General features: G+C 42.9%; 1 protein-coding gene across 1 annotated transcript; it reads left to right on the top strand. All coding sequences in view use genetic code 11, as the record gives it.

The window, feature by feature from the left end:
* Positions 1 to 1,024: 1,024 nt before the first annotated feature.
* Positions 1,025 to 18,977, top strand: EGR_08929 (RING finger protein unkempt; the record flags this gene model as incomplete). Its single annotated transcript, XM_024498178.1, has 15 exons — positions 1,025 to 1,051; positions 1,210 to 1,252; positions 2,397 to 2,557; positions 2,887 to 3,093; positions 3,343 to 3,593; positions 3,766 to 4,183; positions 4,314 to 4,675; positions 4,975 to 5,302; positions 6,079 to 6,268; positions 6,352 to 6,442; positions 6,928 to 7,044; positions 7,962 to 8,171; positions 8,246 to 8,517; positions 13,665 to 13,918; positions 18,903 to 18,977. The coding sequence occupies 15 exons, from the start codon at positions 1,025 to 1,027 to the stop codon at positions 18,975 to 18,977; spliced, it is 3,006 nt and encodes a 1,001-aa protein (XP_024347423.1).
* Positions 18,978 to 20,624: the final 1,647 nt, after the last annotated feature.

Below are 20,624 nucleotides of genomic sequence, written 5' to 3'. Positions count from 1 at the left end.
GCCCTACCGCACTTTGACAAAGTATACTCCGCTCGAGTTTTGGAAGGTCTCGGGGCGCCGCAATAACGATATTGAAATAAAACAGAGAAGGGCTAAGAGAATCAAGCCGGGTAGTTAACTAAGTACACAAGCAATAAATAAGCATGCTTACTCACTGGTTTAAAAACAAGGTCCCACGTAAATTTTTTGCACAATTTACTGTTTTAGATTAAAAGTTGGCTTTTTTGATAAAATCAACAGCACTTATTTGAATTGTAGCCTAACGGTACGTGACCACTTAATCTTCGTAGATAGTATTTTTGTTTTACTGCGTGGTGCAATGTTTAAGTCTCCCAGTCTGTCCTAAAAAAGACAATTTTGTGGCATGGTAGGAAATGCATTGCGGATATAAAAAAGGAGGCGAGGGGCTACTGGCATGGTTTGAGATACGTCTGCCCAGCAGAGTTGCGATGGCGGGGCTTTGGGGGGCCTTGATAATTGCAGAATATCCGTGGTTCTTTTATATTTTGTTTAAATCTGCACTTGAGTACCCGTAGCTTATACTTAAGTTGGTCAGCATGCACTTCAACCCATGCCAGTAGCCTCACAACTCTTCTGCATGTTACCAGTGTAATTTCTAACATTCTACTGTTGCCTCTTGCGCCACAGAATATCGCACGGAAACAAAGCAGAATTCTTGGGTTGTCCGCATAAAAATATCTAAGGGCGTTAATTTAACTCGCTAAAAGGAGATCAACTTCTTTGTTAAACTAGGGTAGTAATTGCTGAACTAAAGCTAAATATAGTTCTTTGGATCAAGTTAGCCATATACAAATCCTAGTACAACCTACGAGTTTAAATTTTTTTACAAAATTCTGAAAGTACTTTATTAAAAGAAGCCAATAAATATGTAAAATCAAAATTTTTATTTTGTTGCACATAGTGTGCAGCGCGCAAATAAATTAAAGGGCGCCTAACTTTTTCTTTGTTGCCATTGGCTGTTTTACAAAGGTGAGGCGCTCGTGATACAGCAACCACGTGTGGGATGGTGACTAAGCAGAACAAGGAAAAGGTACAGTCGTTCTTTTACTTAACCACCCGGATACATTTCTATCAGTAAAAATTATGCTTTTTATGGCTTTGTCTACTTGTTTCTACATAGCAAGTCTGGATTGCCTGCCTGTGTAGGAACATCCAGATAGAGTTTATCTGCATATTGCTGTGTTTTAGGCTGGCAATATCAGGAAATCAGTCAAGTTTAAATCAGGAGAAGGTAAGCTGTTTTGTCTCAATGCTCATTTGAGAAATTTAGGGGGTACTTTTAAGGGGTCAGGTCCGAAACCGGTAAGTCAAACTGCCCGGTATTTTATCCCCTTGCCGAATGTCCATGTTTCATGAAATCGTCCTCACTTTATGCGACGTTTTCCAACTAGGCCCCAAAAGGGATTTTAAAGAAATCAAGTTCTTCAGGTTACAAACCAGGTAATTAATAGTCATTCATGTATCATTTATTGATTCAAGTGGATTGAAGTTTAACCCTCATCTATCTTCTCTTCCAGGAAAGTCAAGTGACACCCAGGATAAAAAGAAGAGGAAGCCCACAAAGAAATTAGTTTTGGGCAATGCCTTCACAAAAGTTGGCATTTTGGAGATCCAATTCCGCTTTTGTTTGCAGTTTACATTCCTCTCTATATTGCTCTTTTTAGGTGGATGACGTAGTACTGTCGACGGATCATCATAGAGTGGGTTTTATTTTTGTGTTTAATGGACTCTGTCATCTTTTTAGAGCTCTGTAAAGGGGAGGTCTGGGTTTGGAAAGTCCCGAGAAGTATGCTGTCATTTTAGATTGCGCTAGTTGAGAATTACCTTGTCTGTTTTTCTAGCTTTATTATTTCCCTTGTAGAAAAAGAAGGTGAAGCGTAAGTGAATCTGTCTATCTTTTATGTCCTTCGTACACCTTATTCTCCTTTACCAGGCTTCCCAAAAATGTTTTTTTTGGGTAGACAGTTGGAAGTTTTCTTACCTTATCAGAGATGCCTCAATTGGTTCACTTTTTAAGTGAAGACTATTTCCGCTTCCCAGTTTGTGCCAAGTAGCATTGCTTAAAATAGCCAGGTAGATCAGGCAAAACTTGCTTTTTTCGGTCTTTGAGCAGTAGCCGAATGGATCCTAAAGTTGACAACTGCCGGCATTATATTAAAGCAGTAAAGCATCTTATCTGTGTTAGTCATTTTTCCTCCCATACTCCGGCTATGTTGATGAGCCTCCATAATTCCTCACATTTAACGCTTGGCCCGCAATTAGGATGAGAATTGGGTCTATTTTAGACTTAATCTAACAATTAGAAAGAATTTAAGACTTTCCCAATGGTCAGTTATGGTACGACTTTCTAAAATAGCCTGCTTGTTATCCAATAGGCTTTTACACGAAGAAGGAACGGCGACAGGCCCGTCTGACTTCCAAGAAGCATGCAGAAGTGGTAACCACCTTGCTCGCTGACTGGGAGGTGCTGCGTCGTGATACCACGGAGACATCTAAGAAGCATGAGCTCGTGGACAAGATGCTGGCTGCTGCTAAAGTGAGTTGCCGAGTCGCTTGACTGCTGTTTTGCTCTAATTTGAATCCTTCTACCATCTAAAGTTATGACTGGTTGACACTAGGCCAAATAATTTGCTTGATGGTGTATTTTGCAGATGTGACAATTCGCAGATTGAGTTAGGCGGTTTCCTCGTATCTAATTAGTTAAATTTGTCCTTTGTTATTGTGCGCAATGCCAAACTGTGCTTTTGCCGCCTATTCGTGCGTATTTTGAAGTGAATGAGCTGTGGAAATTCCAACCACTTATGGTTATGGAATATCCACTCGAATAGCGACCGCTTCATAGGCGCTTGATTTCCCACCTTCCAGACGAAGTTAATGGATCTAAGTCAAGCGCATGACACCTCTCGCATCATCGAGTCAATGCTGCAGCTGGGTACGGAGGCGCAACGATGGGCCATCTTTGCGGAGCTGAGGGACCGTCTGCGCTACCTCGCCATGTCCCAATACGGTAAACACGTCGTACTCAAGCTCGTCAACTATGGCGCCAAGGAGCATCGTCTCGAACTCTTTAAGGTAATTTCAACTGGGATGGAGCAATACCAGTGGTGTTGTTCCCCTCCATTTGGTGGGCGGATGTTTAAGAGCTCCTTTTTGTGACTTCGGTTAACAACTCGGCCGTTTTTTAAGTATTTAAGCGTTTGGGATTCTGCTTCGCAGAGAGGCTTCTTTCGGTGGCATTTTTCAGTACTCCGTCGCCTCAATGGCAAATGCCTTTTGAATTGCCTGTTTTACTGATGTTTCCTGTGTGTGTTATCTTTCCAGCTCTTCCGAGGCTACGTTGTAAAGCTCCTGCGTCACAAGCACGCTGCTGAGGTTGTAGAGATGCTCTACAACGACTACGCGACAGCGGCACAGCGCGCACTCATTCTGCAGGAGGTCTACGGTCACCAATTTGCCCTCCAACTCACTGCCAACAACGTACAGCGTCTTCAGCAAGCCCTCGACCTCAATCCTGACAAACGAGCTACAATATTGGCCAACCTTAACGACCTCCTCGTCACCATGGTCTCCAAGTAAGCGGGAACACTGTTCGCTTCTTTCCCTTTCTATCCTTTTGATGATATGTAGAGGCCAATAGTATCAACAAATTTTTTTTTCCATAAAGGAGGTTGGATTTTTGGGTCACTTTGTCTTCTGCAGCACCCCATAATTGTAGACAGTGAACTTTAAACTAACCTGCTCTAGGGGTCTCATACGTCTAAGCATTGTTCAACATCTCCTATTGGAATACCTCACCGTCATGCTCCAGTCCTCTGACCTCCTCAAAATCCAGACAACCACTACTACTACTACTAAGCTCGTCCAGGACATAACGGATCCTACTACAGAGGAAACTCCGACTCCACGTCGCGAGGAGCGTCTCTCCGCTTTAGTCGAGGCAATCCTCGAATCCGGTATCGTCTCAATGCTGCATACGCGCGAGGGCGTGAAAGCCGCCTTGGCGGTGCTCTGGATCTGCCCACCAAAAGAACGCAAGACCCTACTCAAGTCAATGCGAACCTGTATTGTCTCAACTGCAGAGAATGAGCATGGACATATCTTCCTGATGGGTCTTTTGGATTCGGTAGATGATACAAAACTACTAGCGAAAACTATTGTAAAGGTAAGTGGTCAACTCTTCCGAATCTCGACAAGTTTATGTACAATGTGATGTTTAGAGGTTCTGCTATACTCTGAGTCTTTGCTAGTTGTCAAGTCCATCGACAATTCTTATAACCTATATTGCCTTCCAGGAGCTATTGGAGGATCTGGAGGATGTGGTTTGCCACCCGCACGCACGCAAGGTCCTTCTCTATGCCTTGGCCCCTCGAGATCCTCGTCACTTCGCACCTGCACTCATCTCCGCCTGTCTGGCTGGTGGCGACGACTCACCTTTCACCAAGAAGCCTCTCGCTGTGCGGGCCATTGAGCTGCGCGCACCACTAATTGGTTTGCTGCCAGCCCTCCTCCGTCTAGTTACCGAACCGATGGGGGAAGAAGAGGGGGTAGAAGTTGGGGACCCGCTGATTCGCCTCTTTGTAGGCAGTGTGGAACACCCTGCACCACTGGTGGATAGAGCTAGGGTGGTTCTGCTCGCGGAGATACTCATCCGAAGGTTGATCGGTTTATCTTGCTCTTAATCATAAAATTCATCTCGTTTGTGTTTTTTAATTACGGTTGTTGTGGCGCTTGATGCTTTAAGACAAGACTACTGAATTCGATAATATTTCAACTCCGACTTAGAAATGATTGGCAATCTTGGATGTTGATGGACCCGAGTTATTCAAAGAAATCTTGCGTTTAAGTCTGTTGAACATACTACTTCTGGTGCCTGCCTGTACCCACTTTATTTTACGGTTTAATTTCCTTTGCTAGAAAGAAAGACGTTACAAATTGTTCCGCCTTCCTTTTCAGCTCCGCCTACGAACTTCAATTCTCCACCGCAGCCAACTGCTTCAAACGCACCGGGAGCAGAGAGGCCGAACGTCTTGTCGCGATAGACACGAAGTCCTCCTCCCTCCTCACCCCAGAGGATCTGGCAGTGCTGCGGCAGGCGCGGACTCGCGCCCTGCGTCACTTCGTGACGACTGTGCTGGCCCAGCCCAACTTCCAGCCCATCGGCATACCGACACCCCCATCCCACTTCTCTGCTTCGGTCGAGGCCAAGCGTATGCTCCAGACACAGCGCAGGAAACGTGCTCTCGCGATTGCTGAGGCGGAAGGTGTCAAGAAACGAAAAGTGGTGAGTTGGGTGTTGCTGTCAGTGAGTTTTGAGATTAGCACTATTTCCAGTTGATCAGTGTCTGGCCGTAGCCCTCTCGTTTTCCCTTTAGCTTTTATCAATTGATATCATAAATGGTCCTCCGTTTCGCTGAGTGCCCTCCGTTTATTCCCCGTGCTAAACATTGAATGAATGCGAAAGCAACCGAATGTCCATGGCCTCGTCGTTTCCAACACTGCTTGATAATTTGCAAGTTGTATAGGCCAACTCTTTTTTCTGCTGTATAACGCTCTGTTACTATTTCACCTAAGGTGATTGTTTGGGGCGTCCAGTTCCTTTTTCAGATGATGGGGGCGTTCACGATCGTTCGGTCGATCGACATCGGTGTTGTGAGGCAGTGCTACCATGACCAAGAACGTGTTACGCTTTCTAGTGAAGATACCGCAAAGAAACGGGGATCGTAACGCCCCAGCTCCTAGTAGTGTGCATGCGGAGGCTTCCAACCCTCAAGTATTTCTGTTAGTGATGTGCATAAATTGAAATTTCAGAAAAAATTCAACGACATCCAGAATCACAGAATGTTTTAGAATATTCAGGACTCTGGTGTGAAGAGTAAATTAAGTAGAACCTTTACAGCATTGAAATAGGAGTGGAAATTGAAATGGAGACGATCTCAGCGATCTGGTCGTGACCTCTCTCCGCTTTTAATTTTTCTTTTTCAACTCGTATCCATGACTAAATCAGGATTTATGCTGGACGAATAGTTCTGGACTGCTGTTCAATTCCTCCTTTTGTAGACAGTGAAAGCCTTCACCAATGTAGATGAGGAAGAAGATGGGAATGAGAAGTTGGGAAATGCAGCTGAACCAATGGACACTTCGACTGCCGATGACGATACTCTCCCCGCAAACGCTCCCTTTCTGGAGCGTCTAGAGGGTCAACTGCTTGTCAGTCGACTGTTGCAGAATGAAAAGAAGAGCGATTCACGTAAGTGCAGGTGTCCACGCTTACTTGGTGATGGGTTCCTTAAAAGGATTCCCATCTTCTTTGCTTGCTGTCTTCTTTTACAGACGAATTTGCTCGTCTCGTGTGTGAACTGGTGCCGGAACAGACCCTGCAGGCTTGGCTAACATGCAACCGGTCGTGCTTTGCTCTGGTCCAGTAAGTCTTTGCCTCCCCTTTCCATCGACAATGAAATGTCTGCTTCGAATTGGGAGTGCCTATCTTAGTGGTTTGGTGTAGTTGATTGTTAGGGAAAATTTCCTGATGCGGAACACCAGGACAAGAGGATAAGGTACCCTTCATCCACTAAACAAAAAAATTTGCCCTAATCTGGCAGGCGTTCGTGTTCTACAAGTTGTTTCAGATCATTTTTATCTGCTGGTAAAGGAAGACTCTATTCCAGAGTCTGCCTTTTGAAAGTAATTCCGTTTTTAGGGGAGTGGGGAAGTCACTTGGGAAAAGACTGACTAATCACTCCAATGTGTAAACATGTAGCCTCGTTGCTGTCTTCGTTGTTGGACGCCTTTCCCTCTGATCATGTTATACACAAGCTCTTGTGCCAATTGCTCATTGCGTTAACTCTAGTACCATTTGTCCATTTCTATTGAAACGGTGTTATCTTCTTTTCTATCTGTTTCTTACAGCCTTTACGAATTGAATGACGAGGAGATATGCGAACGGTTGAGGAAGGTGCTGTACTCTCAAAAGGACCTTATAATGGCTTCTCCATTGCCTGGAGCAAAAATTCTGGCAAAGCAACTGTTCTCGAAACAATGAAAGCACTTGTGAAGACCCATCCAGCTGTCGTGTCTACATATTCAATCAACAGATTACTGATGCCAGATAGTACATTCTCTCTTCTCCATTGTGCGTGGGTACGTTGGGGGGCCCTCCTATGCGGATTGCGACAGGTGTCGAGGATGTTCACATTTGTCCAGTTTCTTGTTAGTGCTAAGCAGCGACGGATGGGGTGCAAGATTTCTCATCGAGAGATCTGCCGGTGAATGACGATTTCGAATGACCGAAAGCTGGTGTGATGGTTTGCTGTTTTGTTTATTTGCGTGAGCACTAGAGTCTATGAACCGTACTTTTGCCCTGTAGTATGAGCTTCGGGATTGCAAATGCTGGTGGGTGCAACAAGTGGGTCGGTCTCTAATTTATTTTACTAAAAACAACATGCAGTGGATTATATATGTATGGTAGAGGAAATAAACGCAGGTCAAGTAGGATCTATCTGTACTAAATAAAAACGTAAAGGAGGCTATGTTCACGCATCATGATATCTTAATATTTTGAAACTATTGTATCCCTGGGAAACTCCGTCAACCTATCTTCCCCGACTGCAAATAGCCGTAATTATCATATTTTAAAAAAGACTGTGGTCTATGTAAAAGCGTAGTACAGTCTACCTAAATTAAGAAAAGGGTATTTTGTTTGAATTCTCCACAGATATTATGTTGTGACCTTAGCGCCTCCTATATTGTGTGTAACGGGGCTTGGATTCTCCCATATGGTGGTTTTCCTAGGCAGGAAAACAGGGCCCTGCAATTATGATTATGGTGACTAATCCAGATACATATAGCTATTTTAAGGCAAATCGGCTGCCGTTTGACGCCATGGAGAGACCACGTCACTTAAAGTAATGCACATATTTCATACTCCTAAAGCTCGTCTACAGGTATTTGAATGAATTTAGGACAACGCAATGCCCTTTATTTCTCGAACAACAATGTCATAATCACCGACCTTACACCTGCTTTTATTGGCATTTTCCTAATCAGAAACGGAGGCGACCCATAAAGAAGGTTGATGGGACTTTTAACTACAATCCAGATGTTTACTGTGATAAATACGATGAAAATTCAGGCACCTGTCCTGATGGTGATGAGTGGGTTCTCTTTAGATGGGCAGAATGTTGTTTGCATCGATTTGCTGCCTAAAATGCTTCTCTTTCCCACCTAGTTGCCCCTACGCGCACCGGAACGCAGGAGACACGGAGAGGCGTTATCATCCTCGCTACTTCAAGACAGGAAATTGCATCTATGAAACCACGGAGAGCGGTGCATGTGTGAAAAATGGACTTCACTGTGCTTTTGCCCACGGACCCGATGACTTGCGACTGCCTGTATACGATATCCGCGAAGTACAGGATGCCTCTTCGTCCAAGGTTACTGTTAATCTTCCTGCCAGTTTAGAGAAGGAACGGGTGCTAAGCGAGGACCCCACGTGGAACGGTAAGTCTACTTTTTAATTACTTTCGATATTGATTAGGTTAGGCCTGTTCATAAATTTATTTAAGGTCTTTATGCAAAGGGCAATGAGCTGACTCATCTAATAAAAGTAGTAAAATTCGCGCGCCTTTTACTACGAGAATCAATTGTATTATTCAAATGGCAGGAGCATCATCGTCCTACCTTCCGTTTAAGTTCACATTTACCCACAAATTAAAGTTTGAAGGTGTGGTCAGTTTACTTTCATACCTAAGTAAGTACGATAACGCGTCGAATGTGATGCGAATATTGCACCTTATACACATTCTTGCTTTGATACATGCTTACGCTCTCGTAATTTCATAACTCAACTGATAACAGCGTTATTAAATCGGAAAAATTTGGCTTTTCGGTTTCCTGTTTATGCGAAAAATGGATATTTCTTCGAAATTATTTCTCTTTCGAATAAGAAAATTCGTCTTGTGTCGAAGAATGGGCTTCCATGGTAAAATCTTTTATTCTTTTCGCGATTTCTTATATCGATTTGTTCAATGAAGCGGTTACATTTATATGCCCATCCACTAAATTCCTGGACTAAGGTTTCTTTTAGTCACGAAATGTCGCAACACTGGTTGTGTAACTAAGGCACATTATCATAGGTTTGTGATTAAGTGGGCAAGATTTACTCTTATTTTGTCAGGATAATAACGGGGTATTTCGCTTCTTTTGCCCCAAAATTATGTTATTTAATTGCCATTTTAACCAGGTTGTGTAACAAATAATTACTTTCTACTTGTACTCAGACCTCCTTATTGGCCCTAGCTACTAACCCATAAATCGGTATCATGGTCAGCGTGAGCAGTTCAAGCTTGTATTTATGTCATAAATAAGCCAAATGAACTGGATTATGCGGTAATGGTAGCATTAGAATATCTCGTTTACATGGCCGTGCCAGCGCATGGCTGAAGTCCTCAATTCCGCTATTTAGGTGACGAAAGCGTGGCTTGTTTCTGTGTTTCTGTCCGTCTAATTAGCTACTTTGTCTCCTGTTTACAAGTGAGAGTATTCCTCTTCTTCAGAGTAGAAAGGTGGACTTGTGTCTGGGCGCCCGTTCCTTTGATTTACTTTGACTAGATACACCTATTTATAACACTGTTTGATGTAATCAAATTAGCTGATACAATGCAGGTTGAGGTGTTCTAGGCTCTCATTTTAATGAAGGCTTTATTTTTAAAACTAATTATTCAGCTCTTAGCTATGCAGAGTTGTGTGTGATGGCTACTTGATCTGGTGCCTATATCTGTTTTCAGCGCTCATATGATTGTTTATCTGGGAAAGGGTTTGGTGTGTTCCTGCTTCACTATTTATGCAATAGCCAAATTTGTCGTTATTTATCGCCAAATCTCAAGCCGTCTACTCAACGCAGTCTGCTAACATATTTCGCACGTGCGGTGGAACGACCAGACAGATGTGGTTGGAATATCATCAACCATTCACTGCTTTACTGATGATGCGATAGTGCATTTAGAAATCACCGCAGAGAAGGTTTTATGAAGGCGAAGAGGCACGATTTACCATGTATTCTTCACAGGATACACGTGACGACTTGACAAGCACCAAATTTTACCATGAAAAAGCACGTCTACCTTAGGAACTCTGTCGCATCTTTATATTTTGTGTATTTGTGTTTGAGGGCAAAATGTTTCGCCTGTTTGCCCTACCTCCCTCCAACTAAATAATGTGCTTTGAGAAAGGGTGTAGTTTTCAAAACGGGCTTTTAATGTTTGACTAATGTTGACATGGAGATAGTCATTTTTATGTGTAGGAAAGTAGGAAAAAAGTTACCACTTTTGCGGGGACTTTTTTGTTCCCTTTTTTTAACGTACTTTGAGCTCTTGGCCTGTTTATTCCCCTGCATCAGCGATGTTGCTATGCTTGCCATCAGCGTCACGTATATGTGATGCCTCGCTTCTTCTCTCATGTCATCAGTTTGTGATGACTGTGATTGCATGAAATCGTGCCACAAATGTCTGGGTTGAGTCTCTGTCTGAGATTGCTAACGCTTTTTTAGCATTTGAGCAGTAGTTGGATCGGTCAGTACGGTATCAACGTCCTTGATGCCCATAGATTTCTTTCCAGTCCTCTGCCCAGCGGACGTGTTGATAGTACTTCCCTTTCACTACTTTTCGCCTCATTTACAGGGCGTAAATGCGCTTCAATTCTCAGTTTTAGTTGTGAACTCCTGACAGTAGCGCCGTTGTCGCCTTGACCTTGTAACCCTAAAAGTACACCTGTAACTGGGCCTACTTATTTGTTTACGCATTTATTTATATTGACTGTAAACTACCATAGGCTCTTCTCTCCAAACTTATTCTAGTGCTGTTGAAACAATTTTAAGTTCTTTACAGAAGCCCATTTCTTAAGAGCCGTCTCCCAACTTTATCTCCTGTTCAGATGAATATCACTCGACATTTTCGCGTTTATTTTTCACAAAACAATGCCCATCGGCTCTTAGAGACCCTGTTCACTATTACTTTGCGTGATTGGTTAAGTAAATGAAACAAAGATGCAGAGCCATTACTTACATTCACTATGAAACTGGCATGATTCCCATTGGTACCCGTGACACCTTTGATCAGCCGCTCATGATCCCTTCTTGCAGCGAATGGAGTGTGAAATCGTCTGGATACCCACCTCCCTCCCTTTATATCGAAGAAGAAGCCCAAAATAGCCTCCTCGTTTGCTCTGTTAATCGGCTCAACTTGTAGTGCGTGTGGCTCTCACCCATTCCAAAATAAGTCAAGACCATTCGCCATGTCTTCCGTCACCTTTCATTTGATGTTTGCTGTTCTTCGCTCAATCTACGAACAGCAATTTTGCCTAACCTTGAGACGAATGGTAATGTATTGAAGCCCACTATTTTCAGTTTCCCATAACTCCCGTTCAACCTAGTTTATCATGTCGTCGTCTACTTCATTACTCCAGATGATGCAATATCTCACGTCTGTATGGATTCCCCTCCCATCGTCTTTTACAAACTCAACTTATTTACTGTCAACAATTGCGAGTCTTCTCGACGATTGCCTTCTAGGGTTGCGAAGCTGGCTGCATCGCTCCCAGACTGGTGTTCTGTTAAGGCAGCATTGAAACGGTCACGTGATTCCCCTATACTTGGCTTTTGATTGGCTGGGAGTCACTATCACCCTTATTCACATGCCACTGTGATAAGTGCTTTGTGTATGCCCCGACAATTTGTCTTTAACTGTGTTGTGTTCCATGTATCCGTCTATAAGGATAGATTAACGACGGTTCACGTGGGTGAGGTTTGCACGTTTGACCTACTTGACCTTGAAACCAAAGTTGGATCACATGCCGTCACTACTACTTACAGGTGTGATTCTCGGGTCTACAATGCTACTTGTAACAGATATCAGTAGCGTTGTAGCCCGATTTTTATCTGCTTCGGAGGACCAAATCATAGGGTAAAAGAATCCTTCTGGATCGGAAAAGCAAACTCCTAGTAAGGTTTTATTCGCAAATAGAGGTTTAATTTCATTTAAAATTGCACCGAAACGTGTTACCTACATCCAGATCAGGGTTCCCCTAAATTCGTTACTATCTTTCCTCGTGTATGATTTCACACCTATTTTGTGTGAATTGAGTGATTATTTTCTGTGTTTAACGTCAACTGACACTAGATTTCACATTATTTTCAATAAACCTGGTGAAATAAGACATGGGCTCCCGTCTTCGCTCTGATTGCACCAACTGGATGATCTTCATTTGATAGGGGTCTCTCCACAACATTGCTCTGAAGTTGTTTTTTGGGGAAGTTTTCGAAATTACTTCACATTTCTTCCAGTACCATCAAACTGTTCTTTCTCCTGTGTTCATTCAGGCCTAATTGAGGGAACTTGTTCAAGCGCCATCTTCATCCTGAAAAGAGACCCCATGGGTGATTACTAGAGGTCAAAAGGTCATATAAAACGACTCGCTTGCCGGATGGCTGCCGTTTTTGAACAAGTTAAGAACATTTCAACTGAAATATGCAATAGAATAGGGATTTCGCTCCTTTGTTTAGCCTTATGCGCACTACTTACTTTGTCACAAGATATGAAATATGCTCAGTTCTCAGATAAGTTTGTCCCCAGAGGTCGTTTACTTTGGGCTGTTGCCTTTTAAATGATAATTTGAGATTTGATTAATTAAAATCCCGCTTTGATTTAAATTTGTGGTGCGTACATGCATAAGCTAAAACACATTCACCTACCTTCACTCTGCATGACTACACACCACCCTGGTTTTGGCTCTGGTCCATCGCCCACGCGGGCACGCGTTCCACTTTCAAGGTTGGAATCATTTGGTGGGGCAAAACGCCCAGCTGAAAGCCTCGACCAACTCACTTTCTACTCACTTGTAAGATCCCCACTACCTAGGTTCCTTGTGCATTTTCACGAGTTCACGAAAATGACTACGGGAAAAATTTATTAGTCGCATCCCAGTGATGACGGTGATTGGCCTTCACTAATAACCACAAGATCAACAAAGGTCAAGGCGAAATATCGATCGAATGAAGCGTCTTGGTGGTTGAGTCATCATGGAGAATTGTAAATGTTCGAGTAACCAAATGTATGCTTAAAATGAGCATCTTTGGATTACTTAGTCTCCCTCGTCTGAGCCTAGCTGTCGCATCCTGTGGTCACCTCTACCCCTTATCCAGAAACGATGCTCCTTATCTCTTCTCTACTTCGATGCTCCACAACCGTCTATGTTATTCTTTTTCTTGCTATTTGGAGAAGCACATGGTCTTCCGATACCTCTTATCACTCTGCAAACGTTTCCAAATAATTTCAATCTTGCCTCGCTTCAACGGTAGCCATAAGTCGACCAAATTTCGACTATCTTTTAGCTTAAAGTTTTCACGGACTCAGCCATTAGCAGTAGGCACCTTTTTTTCAGGCAAAATATTCAGTCGGTGAAATCAGAATTGTTTCGGCTCTTCTAGGCTGCGTTCGAACACAGCTCCCCTCTCCCGCCCCCCACCATTGTGGCGTCCCGGTGATGAGACACAAAGCTCTGGAAAGAAATAGGGTGTTTATGCACGAAAGAGGAGGGCTGAATCACAGGCGTTGTCAAGGCTCCAAGTAATGAGATATTCCGCTGTTTGCTAGATATGCTTCATGTGATGGCGCGCTACAAGACGGAGTCGTGTCGTAAGCCACCGCGAATGTGCCGACAAGGATACTCGTGTCCCTACTACCACAACGGGAAGGACAAACGGCGAATGCCTGAGCGCTACTTCTACCGTAGCACACCGTGTCCTGCTGTACGACCCGCGGACGAGTGGCTGGACAGTGCACTTTGTGACGCCGGTGATGCGTGCACCTTCTGTCACACTCGTACGGAACAGCAGTTCCATCCCGAGGTGCGTTCTCTCTCCCCTTTCTCCCATGATTCTGCAACAGTTTCTGGAGCTGCGACCTCTCCGATCCCATCTTCTGGTTTTAAAGTAGTTCCTCGTGGAGAAATTCATTCATTTAACGCTTTTATTCTTTCCCCTTCTTCAAGCATTCTTCGTATTCGTAGCTTTACACAGCAACTATCACTAATTCGGGAGAGAAGTATTTTCATAACGCGAAACTTTCCTTCTGGCTAAGTACCGTTGTTAGTAATAGCCGCCGACGCTTCAATGATGTCAACTGACTCAAGCGCTGCTTTTATGGCAATAGTCCTGTCTCGAAGTACTTTTGCTTATCTTCTTCCCTTTCAATCCTTTGATCTCCATTCCCTCTGCAATTGGTTACCATGGCTTCAAGAGTGCTTCCTCGTTCCATGGCATTCCTTAGTCTTTACTCCGCCTATTCCTTCAACTCACTGGTTGTCATTATAGCTAAGGCAATTTGCCATTGAATTGTAGATACCTCTCCTTTCGAGAGTTGAGCTTTCATTCCTATGTACGTACTTTTATTTCATTATTTTCCATTTTTATGGTGTTCATTGCCAATAGCGATGGATTTTTCGACTTCGATGTCTTTTGGTTAAGAAACAGTCCTTATCGAACCATTCCCATCTTAAAATACGTTTGTCCCTTTCCTAATCCACGAACCTCAACCTACCCAGCTGGAGGTAGGTTCAGGAGAAGTCCTGGGACTCTAGCAATTCCATCTTAATAGGGTTCCTCTCTTCCCTTTTCTTCAGACTTGGGCTTTCATCATCGTAAGAGCTGTCATCGATGTAGGTGTTGGGATCCTTAAAATGCGCCCTGTCTCGAGGTATGTTCTTGGACTCATTTCGAGATACTTCCTCTCTTTCTGCTTCCTCAAACCGTTGACTTTCATGGATTTAGTGATGTCTTCCAGTCTAATGTCCGTACTTAGAGAAGCAGTTCCATTGTTAGATCCTTTTCTCCTCTTTCTCAGCAGTTCTTTGACCAATTAAATGGTGTCTTCTAATTTAGTAGTAGAGTTTGGAGGAGTGTTCCCATCTTTAGATTTCTTTTTCCTTCCTCTTTCCTCAACCCTCCTTCCATTGACTCAAGGATAATCCTCGGGTTCAGAATCATTCCCCAACGAAGCATTTTTATCTAAAAGTGGTTTTCTTCTTTCCTTTACACTTCTTTCATTTTTTTCCACTTATCAACTTCCTTCGTTTTTGATGATAGGTATTATCGACAGAGGGATGTCTTTGGTTCACAAGCAGGCCTTCAATTAGTACATCTTTTTCTCTACGCCCCTCTCTTCCTCCTTCTTTAATCCTTGGGTTACCAACAATTCGAGGTTTTTTATGGGTTTCGATGCAAAACTAAGGAGAATTTTGTCTGTTTTTCCCCTGATTTTTTATTCACTGTCTCCTGGTTCAACAACAACTCAGAAAACAATCATTCCATCTTAGCGTGCCCTTGTCCATCTGTTCTCAGTGGTTTTTGCTAATAGCCGCCATCAATTTAGGTTTATTCTTTCACTGTCCTTATTTCTTTTCGCACTCTCCACCCTCTATTCAAGATTAACTCCCCACTTGGCAGGTCTTAGGAATGCGCTGTCATTCTGAGCCACGACCATTTCATAACGCTATTTAATTTATTTAAACCACTGGATCATTTCCTCGTTATACTGTAAATTACAAGCCCTAAAAAGGCGTAACTATCTCGTTCAGCTATTTTGTCTGGAATGCAGAGCGAGCACAACGCAGCAGTGGACTATTGTCTTTCACCTCATGACCTTGAGCCAACCACTCAGGAAGAAGCTGTTTGTCCTTTTCTTTTTGTATCGAAGTCACAGCGGTAAACATGTCTGCCTCTGCCTACCTGCTTGGAGCATTCTAAGTGGAAATAGGAGTTGAGGTGCCAACCAATCAAAATTCACTTATATCTGCACCAATTGATTTTGCTGCAATTGTTACAGAAGAATCCTTTCCCCATTTGAAATATTTTGATTAAAAGCGGCGCTTTCTTAAGTGTTTGATTAGGCCTATTAAGCATGCTTTTTAAAAAGACCCTTTTACATACACTACTTATCTGCGTTGTTGATGGGGGCAGAGGAATACCTACCCTCGACAGCGCTAGAGACACTTCCCACAATATTGGAAACAAAGGTTTAAAATGTACGTCGAGATAAATAGACGTCCTTACCATGGAGCGTTGGGTCAAGCCTTTTATGGATGGAATTTCAAGCTATTCGATTTCTTTTATAGTGGAATCAATTGTACCCAAGTTTAAAATGTTTGTGGACTATCTTTGAAATTAAATGACGCCAACTCTCATAAACACTCACATCCGATCCAGTAGAAAGATGATAGGGTATACCCGCATGCTCGGGGCGACTTGGGAAGGTTAGACAGATTTACGAAGCCCAATCAGTAGCTGGTCGGTCGTAGCCTAACCTCTTGACATCTCTGAGTGAGTTTCCTACTTATTGAGCCTCATTTGAGTTTCCTGAACTTGTGTGGAGTCCTTCGGAATGATAGTTTACTGTTTCGAGGCCCAAAATGACTCATTTACTGCCACGATTTCAAAGAAAGATCAACTACCACAGCCCACATGTTTCACCTTTCTAGCTGACGTCGAGAAGTTCAACATGGTTGAATTGTTATTCCGGAGCTGTGTTTTTCCTACGTGATAGAAGCATATCCAATTGATACATCAGAACGCCTTACTTTAGTGGTGAGAAGAGAGGGATACGTGGGAGACTACCTTGCCCTATTGATTGGTATGGGCGGTTTGGGGCAATAACCCTAGATTTGGCTTAATTGTAGGTTTGGCGCTGGTTTTGTTTTGATATTCCAATAATGATATGCTGTTACACCTTTGAGAAAAACACAGTAAATACGGGCTTTGTTTGTAAACGAACTATTGGTCGTCTCGATAATATGGATTAAGGCTCAATCACTCATTGGTATACGTGGACTGCATTAATGGCCGATGTTGTATGCGGACCAATCAGAATTAGCGCCTGCGCGTTTGACGCAGCGAAGTCATTGGTGAACGAAGTTTCAAGCTCAAATTTGATGGTTTTACACTAATAATCGGTTATATTTGTTCTATTGGCTAAGACATTGGTAACAGTGGGGATTTATGTCCAAATAGGACTTAACCATCTGCTTAGTAAAATGGGAAAAACGACAACTGGCATATTTTATCAACCAAAAAGTTATTTCTCACTTTCTAAGTCCAAAGAACTTTTTTATAGCTAAAAGCGTCGTTTTTAAGCGTGTAGTAATCCCTGTTGATTCATATTTTACTGATTTCATGTGCAAATAAGTTACTCCCGACATTGACTGTTTTCATTATCACCGTGTCCTGAAATGCCAGCCACATCGAAGTGTTTGGCCTCTATCTTAAAAAGTGCAAATATCTTAGAAATTTTAGGCTGATCATGAGACTACAAGGTGGTGTCTTTTTCCTACAGCCATTTTCAATGCTTATATAGTACTTATAGTGACTTCAAACATTGATGCACCTATTGGAAAGGGAATAACTTTGTGATGGAGCATAGCTTATCAGAGTGGTTGAAGTTCTGTTATTAGCAGGTTTAAGCCTAGTTCTTCAGCTGGTTCCCTTCTAGTATCGGTAAAGCAGCCATCAAGCTGGTTTTGAAAGCGATGCAAACTTCCGTATGAGAATAATGCAAATGTGATGGAAGAGTGGATTTCGTGACTCCTTTCGACAATTTGGCTTGTTTGAGGCCATTTCTGATTGGAGTTTCAAATAATCCCTGACAACATCAAGGTAGTACGAGTAAAGTGTGTAATTGTTATTCTCGATGTCATAATGCTTTATTTATTGAGCTGGCCCAGTAATGCTCGTATCTTGTGGTACCTGCTTAAGGCGCATTGAACTTTAGTATGCCAAGAATCACTGCGATTATAATCGCTCCCATATCCTCGTTGTTTGCTGCTTTGAGGTGGTTTATTGTAAGTCATTTCTTGACATTCCGCCACATTAAAGTGTGTAATGTGTCTCACTTTGTAGCTCCTCCTGGAAACTGTGTCATTGTCGAAAGGTGTCATTTTAAGCGCTTTCAACTATTACCTCAGTCGAATTCCCGCATTTTGGCTGAATCACGCTCTTTGAAACAAATTAGGGAGAGATGTAGGTTTGTTGGAGGGGGGAGAGGACTACCTATACGGGGATTTCTTTTATTCATGGGCTCCCCCTGCATAAGTTAAGTCTATACACTTTGGAATCATCATATTGTGTTGTAAGAATTCCATCTAAGGCTACATGTGGTTGGAATTGGGGCAGGACTATTCTGCGGGCAGAGTGACTATCATTTTTGGCCACCACAGTATGCGATACCTCCTTTCGAGCATTTCATTGCTTTGGTTCAGAGCGATTCTCAAGATTTTAGCAGCTCAGTATAACCGTGTCAAACCACTGATGAGTTTACTTCACAGTGTCAAAAGTGCCCTTATAAAAGCGTTTGATCTCACTTGCTGTCAAATCTATTTAAAGAGAGATTAGTCGACTACAATACCGTGGTCCACAGCTGGAAATGGCTTCAGAGGTGATGCGCTGAAAAGTTGGGCCCGACATGGAGGCATAGAGATCGAATTTCAGTTGGCTAAAATGGATGTTTGGGGGAATATTCATTTACAGAACATACTGTTGTAGCACTCTGAGGTTTCCCTAAAGAAAAAGGAAGACAATACTCAGGCAGAATATGTAGTGTCGGTGTGCAGTAGGGCTTGGGACTATCAGCATGGTTCAGAGGCCACGCCACCTGGCGGAAGTACAGTGGCAGTGCCCCTAACTGTTAAACAAACAATTCAAGTTTTACACTCTCATTACATCAATGTTTCATTTCAAATTGGGTTCCGGAATTTTTTGAAAAATAGGGCTTTTTCAATTCTTTCAAAGTTCTTTTTTCTGCTTCAAGCACTTTTATTTCAAATAGACCGGTTTAATTTTAAAGCTTTCACTCGCAACCAATCCGGACTTGAGTCCTATCAGAAGCACGGCTAATCCATTCGAATCCCACATCAAGTAATTCACATTTGGATAATTGGTTTCATTTAGTTTAACTTTAAATGACCCGGTGAAATATTCCAAGGTGAGAAAGTCGGCATCACATTGACCACTAAATCGTTTCTTCAGTGGACTTGTCCATCCGAGTATGCAGCATTCCCGTTGGGAGCACCGCTTAGACAAAGCCGCCTGGACGGGTCAATGAGGTCCATTGTTAACCTCCTCCCCCTTCCCCCCTACGACCGCCGTCACGGGCACCCGTTTTGAAGCCCCTATAATCTACGGACTTTGCTTCATGTATCAAAGCGAATGTGTATGCGCATTTTCTTAACTTTTCCGCTATTTTTCTCCATGTTGAGTAGACTAGTGCTCGGATTAATCCCCCTAATTTGATTTGAGTTTACTTCGGTCTGAACAGCGCATCATGATTAAACTTATCAAATTTCAGAAAGATCCCACGCCCTCCACTTTCCTTCTGTACCTTGTATACATACCTATTGATGTTGAATGGAGTCTAAAGCTCAGACACTTTGCTTTAGTCCTACTTTCATTTCGCTCTGCTTCCAAAAAGCGTAGCAGCGTTGATTAAATCAAAACCAGCCTAGTAAACTTCTTGATTAACTGACTCTGATTTTACCTCTGCTACCCACATGAGGTCAACGTCTTTGCAACTACGCTGGAGTTCAGATTGCACCATCAATTACATCGCCTATCAAGGCAAGCACTACTTTCCCATTTTACCCAGGCAGTCATCGTCCCCTGTATTATCCCTGCGCGGCAAATAGGCATGATTCACTCCCCCAGCACGCGATCGGTTCTTTCAACGCTTGTCGCAAACTGTGTTGGCAGTGGGGTGGTGGGATGCAGTACACAAGTTGCTCTGGCCGCTTCCACATGCCACGATTAGGAGACAGCAGCGAGTTCTACTGCAAAGGCAGTTGCACAAAATGCGCGCTCTAAAGGTGGACGAATTAACTGCCGTTCACCTACCATCCCTTTCAGTGATGGACTTGGGCTAGCCGAGGTCATCAATTGTTGACTGGTGGAGGGGTATTGATAGGTGACAGTGTCAACTGGGGGAAATTGCGTATGTGAAATTGCATATAATCACAGGGGGCACCGGGTAGGGCTTGTTAGTCCATCCATTAACCATCATTCATGGACTAAAATCAACAGCTGAGGTGATTTGCCCCCTAATCGACGATAGTTTAATTTACGACACTTGTGAATTCGTTCAACACTGTGATCAGTTGTGGAATAGTGTCTTCAAATTGCAAAAATTTTGCACCGGTGGCTTTATGAGTACAAAAATAAGTAACTCTAATCAGTCAATAGGCTTTGTAGGTTTACATGGTGACCTTGAACTACGGATGACTAACCACAAGTCACGGTCACAGTTTTGGACTAGATTGGAAGTTGCTAGTTGGTTTTCCTCCGCTAGTTAACATAGGGGTGCAAGAAAGACTGCAAATGGTCGGTTTTTGAGGGCCCACATAATTGATTGTTGGATTGGCCAATCAAAATCGAAGAAGGCTCCCGACCTTGCTTTGAATTTTTGTAGACGTGTTGCAAAACGAAGAGCAGAAGGATATGAGTTACTAAAGCTTAAATAAACGCCCCTTGACCTTGATTTTAAGGTGGTAAATAGCAACGATGTTCAACGAAATAA

This window comes from Echinococcus granulosus, assembly GCF_000524195.1.
Source record: "Echinococcus granulosus chromosome Unknown EG_S00124, whole genome shotgun sequence".
Lineage (NCBI taxonomy): Eukaryota > Metazoa > Platyhelminthes > Cestoda > Cyclophyllidea > Taeniidae > Echinococcus > Echinococcus granulosus.
Note: the sequence above shows the minus strand (reverse complement) of the source record. Positions and strands in the feature narration are given on the sequence as shown.